The following is a 12,354-nucleotide window of genomic DNA, read 5'->3' on the forward strand; positions in this document are numbered from 1 at the left end:
AAAAAAAAAAAAAAAAAATATGTGAGGAAATTCGTCTCAAAGGTGTGGACAGGTGTGGACTCTTGTATTCCTTTTGGAACCTGGGCAAGATGAAGCCGTCTTACATGGTAAAGATGTGCTCTTTTCTTAGGAAGAATCCCTGGAATTCCTGGTCACTGCCCTGGAGACATCCTGTCTACACACACAGCTATGTACTTGCTAACACCTTCCACAGTCGCTGGAACCAACTGGGGAAATGTTTAGAAAATTTATAATGGTTATGTAAGATAAAATTTAGTTAACGACCAAAGAAAAGGAGCAGCCTCTTCAATGAGGCAGATAGAAAGTAGTGTTTTTCTTATTATGAGGCTTGGCCTGAGTAGGGGCTTGGAAGGCCTCCAGTAGCCGCATGCCAGTTTTAAAGAACTGAGGAAAGACAAGACTAGTTTAACCGGTTCAACCAACGCTCTGGAGAAAAACGAAGAGCTACACCTGGTGCTCCCAGGCAAGAACCTGGCCAGGAGGCTGAGGGCCAGGCAGGTGCAGCCTCGGAGCACAGACTGTTAGGCCCTTGTCTTCCTGAGCCTTCCAAGGGCATCCCTGAACCTTGGGGTCCTGGAAGGTGAGGATGCTGTGCAGGAGAGAGGACTGAGCTGGGAGGGCCCACTGTTAGGAAATAGGGTCAGTCTCGATGGGCTTTTCGTGTCTCTCCCTTTCCAAAATCTCTGTGGCTCTGAGGCTGGCCTCAAAAACGTGCACAGAGATTTTTATTTATTTTGTAGTGCTGGAGATTGAACCTAAGGCTTCGTGCATGCTAGGCAGATGCCCTACCTGAGCCAAAAACCCCACCTCTGTGCACAAATTTTAACCATCAAATTGTTCAGTTAGTAGAGTGAGTTGGGGATCTGATTTTTGCCCTGAACAGAGTAGAATCATAATGCCATGGTGTTGGTTAACTGAAAGCTTAAGGGCGCTGTTCTGAGGCCAGCCTTGGGCTCCTTGGTGTTGGGAGCTTGCTGTGAGACAGGTAGTTTGCAGCAGTCAGAAAAGGTGCAGCGGCCATCACACTGTTTCAGGAGACCCTCATTTGAACTCTTGTGGGGCACAGGCCCATGTCTGGCTTCATAACTCACCATGCCCTCCCCACCCTCTCTGCCAAAGGTCATTGCCCTGTCTTTAGGACTCTGAAAATAATAAACTTTGCACACGCTTTCCTTAAAGAACTGGCTCCCATAAAAGCAGAAAGCCTCCTGCTCCAGCCAGTCTGCCCTCAGTGACAGACCTGTGTGAATAGGTGCTTGTTTGTCGTCTGGCTTCTGCTGAGTCCCTGAGGTTAGGATGGAAATACCCTGCCTCTCTCAGGCCTGGGGAAGCTAGATCCCGGCTGAGGAATTGGCCCAGACCCGAGTGAAAGCTATTGTTAGAAGCTGGAGCAGCGGCTGGAGTCTGGCAGCTGTGGAGGTGTCTGTCCTGATGCTCCTGCTGGGGGAGAGGAAGAGGGAGGAGGTGGTATAGCCAGGTGCAACAGCTGCCGACAGGCTGCACTGACTTCCAGATCATTGGTAGGGGTGCATGAAGAGTAGGGGACATGGAAGTCGGTGGCTAGAAGAGAAGGCACCATTTGTGGGGGCTGTGAATCTGAAGCACCCCGAGCCTGTCCTGTAGCGAGTTCTCCCCTCTGGGCTATCCTCACTGCAGCCTAACTTGCTGTGACAACTGGTTCGCACCTCGTAGTCCTGGGGTGTAGAGATGAGGTGCTGCTGAAAGAGGACACTCTGCTGAAGATGCCCCCTCTCCCTAGAAGATAGTGTAAACCAGATTTCCCAAGGAGGAAGCCAGCAAGGCCTGGCCTTGGTGTCGCTGCTGTGTCCTGTGCCCCATAAACTGAACCCCAGCTCTGCATATGCTGAAGAGGGTACAAGACCAGCCACTCTTTCGCACCTAGGCTGGAAATGGGACCAGGGTTAGAGCCTGTGCCCTGCATTAGTCACTGGAGGTTCTTCTCCCACCTTCCTTCTCAGTGCCACCAGGCACAAGAAGCGCATATTATGTCCCCGCTGTCACTGCTGACTTGGAGCTGACGCCAACCTTCCCTCCCAGTCAGGCAGCAGAATGTGTCTTTGGCTCTTTCCCCCAAACCTTGTATAATCAGTAGCTTTGGTGTCCCTTGGGAATGCATTTCCAGAGCTCCCCCCAAGGCATCCAAGCCCTGGTATACCAGAGGGCAGCACTACCACCCCTCAGTCCGGCCTGTCACTACCTTAGGGCCCCCGTGCGTACTTCACAAAATGGGAAGCTGGGAGAGGAGTGTGTTTTCCAGTCCCATGGGAAAACACCCTTGGGCCTGGTCCTCAAGGGAAGCAGCCCTGGTGGCCAAGTGGAAGGAACTTGGGCCACTCATTGGTTTGAGTTTATCCAGAGACCTTGTAGCTGGGACTGTGCTTCTAGAAAGCAATGTGCCTGTGAAGTCAGGTGTGGAGGTAACCCAAAGAAGTAAGGCCCTTTTCCTCCTCCTCCTCCTCCTTGGCTTCTTTAACCTGACAAATGGCACCTGTCAGAAGTGTTATCCTTGATCTCAGAGGAAGCAGAGTTATGCCATCACCTCCACCCAGCCTGTCACAAGTGGCACATCTGTTTGGGCACCAGAGGAGCCCTGCTTGCCATTCCGGGTCAGTTCCATGGTATGGTTGGAAGGGTACCATCTAGCACTGCCCCCAGCCAGGCAGTACTCCGTCCTGCCCCCCAGTAGTGACGATGGTTAGCTTTTTGTACATAGTAGCAGGGAGATTAGGAGGGGCTTGAGAGGCTATAACAAGGTAAAACCCAAAGGCAGGAAGCTCATCTTTGATCCCGTTTTCATCAGCCAGTGTTTGTCAGGATCCTCCTCCAGGAACCTTGTTGTTGTGCTGTGGGGTCCCTGCGATGGTTTCCCTGCAGCAGTGGGCCGCAAGCTCCTGTCAATGAAGATGGGAAATGGCTGATAGCCAAACTTCTGCTTCAGCCATTTCTAGTCCTCTGCTACAATCCCAGTGATACCTGGGGCAGCTGAATCTGAGCCCCACAGATGGGGGCAGGAAATTTTATTCAGCCCGCAAACTACTTGTGGGGCCATGTTCTTTCTGCCTCTGCTGAGGAAGAATGCTGGGCTAGGAGCTGGCTTCCCCACACAGTCAGATTACAAAGTTCTCACTCCTCCCTGCCCCCAGGAACCTCCAGGTGGCCTTCTGCAGCCTTGGTCCCAGGGAAGTGTGCTCTTGCCATGCGCCAGCTGGGAGGACAGTTGCACATTTCAGCTCTTCCCACCAGAGCTGTAGCCCCTGGTTGGCTGGCAAGGCATATAAAACTGCTTTGTAAAATGGCTAGGAAAAGGCTACATCTAACCCCGGGGCTCAATTTTTGAGTCCTTGACAGCACAGGCCTTCCACTCCAGGATAAGGAAATGAAGCGGCTTATACCTTTTGCACTGACCCTTCACTTAGTGATGTGTGGTGTGGAGAAAGAGGCAATCCCAGGCCTGCCTCTCCTGCCTCATATTATGTCAGGTCTGGGGCCACACAGGCCCTCTTGGGGCAGATGCAGTGGAGAAGGAGCATGGCCTGCTCAGGAAGCTGTTGAGGTCTAACTTGCCCCCTTTGGTGCATAGCTGAGTTAGCCATCAGTAGGGGAAATGAGAGCAAATTGCTTTGAGATCAGTGATGTGGGTGAAGTCACCTAAGTTGTAGAGTGGGGAGACTGAAAAGCAAGAGGGACTGTAGCCTCCCCAAATGCTAGGTCAAGGGTAAGATGCCTGAGTCAGAGAGTGAGGAAGAAATGGCCAAGAATGTCTGCCGGACAACTCCACCCTCTTAATAAAGCCAAGCTATCTTTCCTGCCACCTTTCAACTGTTGAGATTTCTTTCTCCTCCAGTATTTTATTGTGAAAAATGCCAAACATCAAGCAAAGCTGAAAGTGTTCTTCAGTGAACACCTATACCCTTATCTCCTAGGGCTTACATTGTACTGGGCTTGCTTTACTGCCTGTCTGTCCACCCACCAACCCATCTTGTTCTTCTGATGTACTTCAGAGGAAAATGCAGATTGGGCCTTTTAAGTATAAAAGTAATGTGTGTTCAGATATTCAAAGAATACAAAGCCACATAAAAGTATTTTTCTGTGTACCCTTCCAGGCCTTTCCTTTGCCTACACAAACATATAAGTATGTATGGTATCCAGTGCTTTAGAACCATAGGATCTTCTCTTTGTGTCAGTGTGCCACACACCACATTTGGAGTAGCTGACTATGATCTCCTTTCTGTGTTCGTATCACCCCTTCCAATAGCCCGTGGGTTAGCCAGATGTTAACAGAGAAGGTTCTGGGGGAAAGACGTACTGAGTCACCAGAGCTTTTTTTTTTTTTGGTCCCAAGGATAGAACTCAAGACCTTGTAATTGCTTGGCAGGTGCAGTGCCACTGAGCTGAATCCCCAGCCTAACCAGAGCCTTTTAAGCCATGAAGGGTCTGGTTTTGGGGGCCTCCCAATGTTTCCCTTTTTACCAGAACAATCAGAAGACACAAATAGCAGTGGGGGAGGTCATCTGAGTAGAGAGTCCCTGTCTCAGCATCACCATTCACGGTCCCCTTGATTTGGGCAGGATATGTGGCTTCTTGGGGCTTCCATATCCTCAGTGAGAAAGATGCCTTTCACCTTGTTCATAATATGAGGCTGAGGAACATCCAAACAGGGACTCTCAGTGTATACCACAGGCAAAGGTGCCGAACGTAAGTCTTTGATCCTGCCATAAGACATCATGGCTCATGGCCATCATTTGCTCACTTGATGTCTCTCCTGCGGCTTGGGGAACTTAAGGGTAACCTGCTCCTGTCGTCTTTCTCACCTGCCCTTCACATGTCAGAGTTTACCTGTGTCTGTGTCCTGCCATCTTGGACTGCCCTCTGAACTTTCTCTCTGGACCATTTCTTTATCCCACATCTATACCTGTGGCCCACAGCTCTGTTCTGAACCCCACTCTAGACTTTAGCAGATTCCTGGAGGTCTCCATCAGCATGTCCCTGTGGAGATGCCTACCTGGAAATCGCCCACCTGGAAATCGCCCACCTGGCCCTGAACTCGTCACTTCCTACGCAGGCGTGTCCCCCTGGGGTCCCTCCCAGTGACAGACATACACCTTGTACTGAACAGTCGGCCTCCAGAGTGGGGCGCTCCATCTTTGGGCTCATCCCATTCTGTTCTCTGGTAACTCCGAGAGATGTGGTCAGGATGCACCTCCATGCCTCTCTGTTAGGCGGACGGGACCCAACTCCACAGTAGAGCATGAGGCTGTCTTCAGAAAATGGCCTCACTGGGCCCCATGCTTCATGTGCCTCTCACACCTGCCTTAGCAGTTCAGGTACGCGGCACTGGAACCTGCCCCGTCTGCAGCCTCTGCCTCTCTGCCCACCTCATCGTGGCCTCTCAAATCTTCCCTGGACAGTCCCTGTCCCACGTGGGCACCTTCCACAACCATCACATCTGCACCTCTTCGTTAAAAGACTACCTAGGAATTGCCATGCTATGCGTTTTGGTTTTCTTGTTCAACCTCCCCAGCAAGACTGTGAGTGCCTGGAGTCCTGAGACTCCCGCTTAGTCACTCTGAGTTGCCACTGAGGACTGTCAGAAAGCACTACTGAGCTGGCCACAGATTTTGCCTTGTGCTCGGGCTTTGCCTGCCGGGCTCTACTGCCTGCTTCTGCATATGCAGGAGCTGCCTTCCATTCATTCCTCTGAGGAGGGGAAGCAGAGTCTCCTTTTTCTATTTTGAAATTGAGGAGAAATTCACATAAGCTTAGCCATTGAAAATGTACAACTTAGGGGCCGGGGATTTAGCTCAGCGGTTCGGTGGCCCACCTCACAAGCACAAGGACCCAAGTTCAATCCCCGGTACCACACACACAAAAAAAAATGTACAACTTAGTGGCACTTGGGACATTCACTGTTGTGCAACAACTACCCTCTCTGTCTCTTTCCAAACATTTCATCACCCTGAAAAGAAACCCTTCAGTGTGATCCTACTTATATGAGCTCCTAACATCATCAAAGTCATAGAACCAGAGAATAAACTGGTGTTTGCTACTAGTGGAGAAGGGAGAAATGGAGTCGTATAAAGTTTCAGTTATGCAAGATGAAGAAGTTCTAGAGATCTGTTATACAACATGGTGCATTTCAAAATTTGTTAAGAGATCAGATCTTGTGTTAAGTGTTCTTGCCACAGAAAAATGTTTTTTAAAAGGGAAGGAAATTCCTTGTCCATTAAGCAATCATTCCCCATTTTCCCCTGCCCCCAGTCGAAATCTGCTTTTTGTCTCTGTGGATTTGTCTGTTCTGGATATTTTGTAGAGATGATACCATAAAGGAATGGCCTTTTGTGTCTGGCTTCTCTCACTTAGGATAGCATTTTTGAGTTACATCCACATTGTAGCGTGTATCAGTCCCTTTCTTGGTGGAGCGGTATTCTGGTGTGTGGATATACCTCATTTGGTTTATCCGCTTAGCAGCTGGTGAACATTCAGGCTGCTTTCCACCTTTGACTACAATGGATTGTGCTGCTGTGAATGCTCACGTCCGACTATTTGCATGTGTAGCTCTTTCTTCCCTTTATTCCTACCTTAAGCACCCCCTACATTACATGTTTTTCCAAACCAGAAATCAGCATGCCTGGAGTGTGCGTGTGTTCTGGGGAAAGCATATCAAGGGAGCAGATTGCCTCATACTGCCTGTGCTTCTTCTGCCCCTCTCCAAACCTTTCTCATCCTCTGCCACCTGGGCCTTCAGTTAATCCCATTCGGGATTAATCCCCTTTTGTCTTCAGGTGTATAATATATGATGCATGTGTCTTATCTTCACAGCGAGGGTCTTTCTTAAGGTCAAGATCCCTCGTGAGCTCTGTACCCCACAGACCCTAGCAGTTTGGTCACCTGTGCTCACCCTGTGCCACCCACCCGCCAGTGACTAACCTTCTTGTCTGTCTTGCAGATGACGTGCTGACTAAAGATGCGGGTGAGTGTGTGATCTGCCTGGAGGAGCTGCTTCAGGGGGACACGATAGCCAGGCTGCCTTGCCTGTGCATCTATCACAAAAGGTACAAGAGCCCGGCCGGGGCAGCTCAGCCACATCCCGTGTCCTGAGAGGCATAGCAGACCGCTGTCAGGAAGGTTCCATGACCCCAAGTGTAGGGCAGAAGTGAATCGCCCAGGATTCAGCTCTGCTTTGACAGCCCAGAGTGTGGGAGTGGTGGGGAGATTAGAGCTCTGCCGCTTAGAGGTGCTACAGATTCCACCTAGAGCTTCACTCCCCCTCTGCCTCCCTGAGCCTGTTCTTCCTGCACTGGCCCCTTGGCTCCACAGGGTGCTTGTCCAGAGGACTACCTGTGGGCACTGAGAGCAGCTGTAACAGCGTGCGAGGTTCATCCTCAGCTCCAGCTTCTGGTTTTCAACCAGAAAAAAGACACCTTTTTGTCCAAGGTGGAGAACACCCTGTGTTCCTGAGGCTGCTACCTGCTTCTGCTTTTCAAGCCCCAGAGCTGCTTTCTGGCACCAAGTAGGCCTGACATGAGGCCACTGGCCTACAGGATGACAGCCTTGTGTGGTATATGGAAGTGGCTGGTGCAGAAGCCCATGGTTGACTTAGGGGAGAGCTGTGCTTCTTGGTCTCAGTCCCAGCACACAGCCTTGCAGTGTCCCAAAGAGGCACTAACTGGAACCAGAAAGCACAGCCCTCAGTCCTGGGGGAAGTTTATGCAAATTATCTATCTGGTTCCTGCCTTTTAAAATGCCCACATGGGGTTTACATATCAGGAAGCTGTCTTGGGGCCATTGCTGTTCCTCTTGAGGCAGGCAGTCCTGTGTAAACACTGGAGACAAAGGATTCACTGACAGCCTCCTCCTTGGCTCACTTTCTTAGCAATATCGTGCAGCCCAAGGTCCTGTGCCCTTTCCTACCTGCACTGGAAAACTTGGGGTTCTCCTGAGAGGGTATTCACAGGGGAGGTAGTGTCATGGCTGCTGTCTAGATCCAGGAGGAGCCGCTCTCAGGATCCCAGAGCTGGGAGCCTCGCCAGCCTGCCTTGTCTTTGTCCCCAGTTCCCGTCCCTCAGGCCTTGGAGCTAGTTGACTGCATAGTTGACCGCAGTTCATGCTCCTCTCACCTGCCCCTTCTCCCTGGTGATTGTTGCTGCCCTCTCGGACCCCTTACACTCGGGCCTTGGTCACTCTCGAGGTCACTGCTGCCCTTCCTGCAACACCAGATCTACCTGAGCCTGTACCTACCTCTGCTGACTCCTGCTGAGGCAGGATCATTCTTGGTGCCCTCCCTTCTTTCTGCTTCAAAAGGGGAAGCAGGATCATTTTTCCACAGGGTCCTTTCAGGAGAGATTCGAGCAGCCCTTGCCTGGGAGTCTCTGAGCTAACTTGCTTTCCCCTTGCTGCTTCCCACCCCAGCTGCATAGACTCGTGGTTTGAAGTGAACAGATCTTGTCCAGAACACCCTGCAGACTGACCCTGCTGGGCTCGCTTGCTGAATCCTCTCAAAGGTGAGCCCATGCTTGTAGGTGCTCTGGGTTCCAGGCTCCAGGAACTGGTCTCTGGGGTCCTGGTGGTGGGAGTTGGGCTGCCCTGACACAGCCCTCCAGGAGAAAGTAGAGGTAAAGGGAGAGGCAGCAGCTTATCAGTGTGTAGTCTCAGAGTGCAGAGGCTTCCTGAGGAAGGATAAGAGGTGCACACAGACATGTACAGGAACATGAAAAGCACACCCGGAAGAGGTGGAATTAGTTGGGGAAACCCCAGTATGTTCCAGACATCCGGGGTGAAGCTTCTGAGCTCCTACACCAGTAGGAGGAGCAGGTGAGCCCGCATGGGGCTCTAGGTTTGCAGCTCTGCCCCAGCCTGCTCACCTCTCAGGGTCTTCTCTGTGACAGAAAGTGACAGTTCTCAGTAAACAGCCGGCCAGCCCATGGCAATGTGTACTGCGTCCTGAAGAATGCTTGTCAGTGGTCATTTTATCGCGGGTCCTCCCTGCCGATCACCTCCTACTCCCTTCCAAATGAATCTGGGGCCTCTGAGCCAGTCTCAGCCCCTCAGTACTGCAGCACAGGGTCGGGATGACAGCAGGCCAGCACCTTGGCACCCTTCCCCACATGCCCCTTGTGTCCCCAGGGTTACCACTGGTCTGCTTCTCCATTCCTCCCCAGGGAACCTTGCTTTACTGTTGAACATCCTGTTCTGTCCCCTGCCCACCAGTGCCTTCTGAGTTCTGGGCTGGCCTTCTCCTTCCTTCCCCTCCCCCCTTCCCCTCCCCTTTCCCACTCCCCCCCCCCACTGCGGATCAAACTTGGGACCTTGTGCTTTTGAGGCAGGTGGTGGAACCACTGAGCTAAATCCCTCGCCCTGGGCTGGCATTTTTATTTGTCCTGGCAAACAGATAAGCCCAAAGTCCAACTCCCTTCATCTCACTCACATCCAAAGGTTTTGAGGTTGGTCCTCCCTCCCGGTTTTTTCTTTTGTTGTGTTTATTTTCCAAGTAAATGCCCAGAACAGCTGGTGGTGTCAAACAAATCAGGGACATTTGCTCTTTTTACCTTCACCTCAAAAACTGATGACTAGGGGAGAAGAAAAAGCAAGGGTGAGCGAGACAGAGGGAGTGAGTGGAGCCTGGCTCAGCGTGCGGACCTAATGCCCAGGATGATGTCTGGCTCTGGGGAAATTGGCCAGCCTGCCTTTGGTGGGATACTTGCTGCCACCACGGGATGCAGCACTGGCCCTCAGCCAGACAGAGCGTGACTGACTTATTCCAATCCACACAGGGACACACGGCCCCTGTTCTGAGAGGCTCATCGGACACTGGGGCAGAGCTGAGCTTGGGACACCAGTGGGAACGGGGCACTCCTTCTGCACTGACTTGGACAGCGGTTCTCCCTCCTCCCTGAGGACACCAAATCGGACGAGAGAAGAGTGAATCGACTGCTTATCCTTCCCCTCCCCCCTCAGCCCAGGAGGGAAAGGGCATTTTCTTTTTCACCTTTGAAAGGCATTGTGGGTCTGTCTTTAAAGTGTTTACAAAAAAAATTACATAAAAAAAAGTCTAGTGTCGACTGGTGTTTTCCCTCGTGATGTTTACAGATTGCTGTTTGCTGCCCAGCTGTAACCCACTCAGTGACAACCGGACACAGCCACAGCCTCGCCACCCGCGCTCTGACGGCAGGTGGCACACACAGTCTCATCCTCTGCCCAGCACCCCGGTCAGCGCTCTGCATCACCAACCTCTCTACTTTGGGGTGTTTTGTTTTGTTTTTGGTTGTTGTTGTTATTGTTTTGTTTTCTATTTCCTCCCTAGTTTTCTGGCTTGGTTTTGCACTTTTCTTCCCTTTGAGACCCTGATTGATAACTTGATTTCATTGCCAACAGAAACAAATGCCCATCAAGGACTTTCTCCTCCTCCAGTCTCATGTCTTCACCCTTTTTTCCTTCTGGTTCTGGTCAGTTCAGAGGATTTAACAATCACAAGTGTCCTGCAAAAATGCCTGAACATTTCTCTTAGGCCCTTGTGGATTTTTTTTTCCTCCAGAAAACATAAATAAAAGATTTACTGGAGACTCATGTACCCATACCCCTTTTTTCAGACACTCTTGTTTGAGAACATTTTAGCCATTAATGTTCACACGTGGCATTGGCCCATACAAGATAGGTTTCTGTATTTATATATTAAAATACAAAAAAAAAACCCTTCATAAAATGTTTAAACAATGTTCAAAGCTTGGGAGAAAAGCTTTCTTCATCAGTCAAGGTGTTTTGATATGGTATTAAAATAATGTCTAATAAAAGATACACTGTGTGATTTTATTTTGATGCAGTACTGTTAGAGGATGAAGAATTGGGGACAAAAGCCCCTCCTCCGCCCCTCACCTACCTCCTTAGCATTCCTGCAGGTCCTCACTGCTGTTCCTGGCTAGCAGGGAAGGGGTGGTTCCCATGTTCACTAACCCGCTAATTGTCACGGAACTGATCACCATCACCTGTGGAGCGGCGGGAATGGAGCTTTTCTGGAAAGGTCTGCAGAGGCAAAGCTCGGAGCCACCGGAGGCCACAGAGATGTGGTTCTTCCATGTACCAGCCCGGCACTCCCACCCCCTCAACCTCTGCTCCCCATCCCACACCCTGCCTGCCTGTTGCTCCATCCGGATCTCAGTGCTGACTCATGGGCATACTTCACTGAGGCCCAGGAAGGGGCCTGTTTTGAGGCTGAGCCAGCTCAGAACCCTTAGCCAACCACTCAGGTTCACAACAGTTGGCAAACTGCAGGCTGGCCAGGAAGTACAGGGCAAGTGGCAGCAGTGCTTGCCCAGCCTGTCTCCAAGCCAGGGAGCTGCACTCCAGGGCCGCCTCCTGAGCCAGCCAAGGAGAGTTTGAGAGGAGGACAAATACACCATACCTTTTCTGCCTGATCCTCCCAGGCCTGTCCTTTATGCTGCTCCCTAAGGCCCAATTCTACCAGGGCCTCCGTCTTCGCAGTCACCTCCCTCAGATGCTTCCTGTGGCGCCTACTTTGTGCAAGGGCATTCCCTGCAGGCTGGTGGGCATGCTCCTTGTGCTCAGAGAACTGAAGAGTGTGGTTCAGAGCCTGGGCTACACTGACATCTTACCTGGGGGGATACCCTGGGACTTAAAAATGCTTGAGAGGTTGGTGGCCAGAACAGGGTCTCCGTCTGCATTTGGGCTGTACTCCTTGGCAGAATGAGGAAATGACTTCATTCATTGGAATGTCGGATTGTTCGCATGTGATGTGGGGACAAAAATACAGCTCAGAGGTCACTGCAAGGGTCAGGATCTGCCCTGAAGCCCTGGTACATGCGCAACAGGCTTCCTTGTAGCTTTGTCACCGCAAAGGGCACAGTTCTATTCACAGCACCTTCTGCTTCTGCCTGGCAACTGTGTCTCCCTGTTCTATATTTAATTCCACCAGCAAAACTGGTGGGGCAGGGGCCCAGCTCTGAAGATTTCCTTGCCTGACCCCTGGACATGGAGAAGGCGCCTTTGTGCCCCACCTTGGCGGCCCGAGCCTGGCTCATTCGGTGGTGTCACAGTGAGCCAAGTGGTTGTGCACTGGGTGAAGGAGGGCCAAACTGGGTGCTATTCCAGGCTCCCAGGCTCATCTCCATCATGGGTGACTCTGCTCCCACCTGGCACACTGCAGCCCTCTGCTGGCTGCTGCATCCTCTGTGAGTTCTGACCAGGTTGTCAGCACCTGGCATGTGAGTGGGAGTGATGTTTGTGACTTCCATCCAGACAGCTCTCCAGAATCCTCCATTGCCCCTGCTCTGCGAGGGAAGAAAGCATGAAGGAGGTTGC

General features: G+C 51.4%; 1 protein-coding gene across 1 annotated transcript in view; it reads left to right on the forward strand.

The window, feature by feature from the left end:
• Znrf1 (zinc and ring finger 1) overlaps nt 1–8,544 on the forward strand; it is a 97,674-nt gene extending 89,130 nt beyond the window's left edge. Inside the window, exons 3-4 of the mRNA XM_033757830.1 lie at nt 6,989–7,094; nt 8,452–8,544. Coding sequence (XP_033613721.1) covers nt 6,989–7,094; nt 8,452–8,509 — 164 coding nt within the window. The 3' untranslated portion in view covers nt 8,510–8,544. The remainder of the gene's footprint in view (nt 1–6,988; nt 7,095–8,451) is intronic.
• The last annotated feature ends 3,810 nt before the right edge of the window (nt 8,545–12,354 follow it).

Source organism: Fukomys damarensis, unplaced genomic scaffold (assembly GCF_012274545.1).
Source record: "Fukomys damarensis isolate Sample0158 unplaced genomic scaffold, DMR_v1.0_HiC HiC_scaffold_32, whole genome shotgun sequence".
NCBI lineage: Eukaryota > Metazoa > Chordata > Mammalia > Rodentia > Bathyergidae > Fukomys > Fukomys damarensis.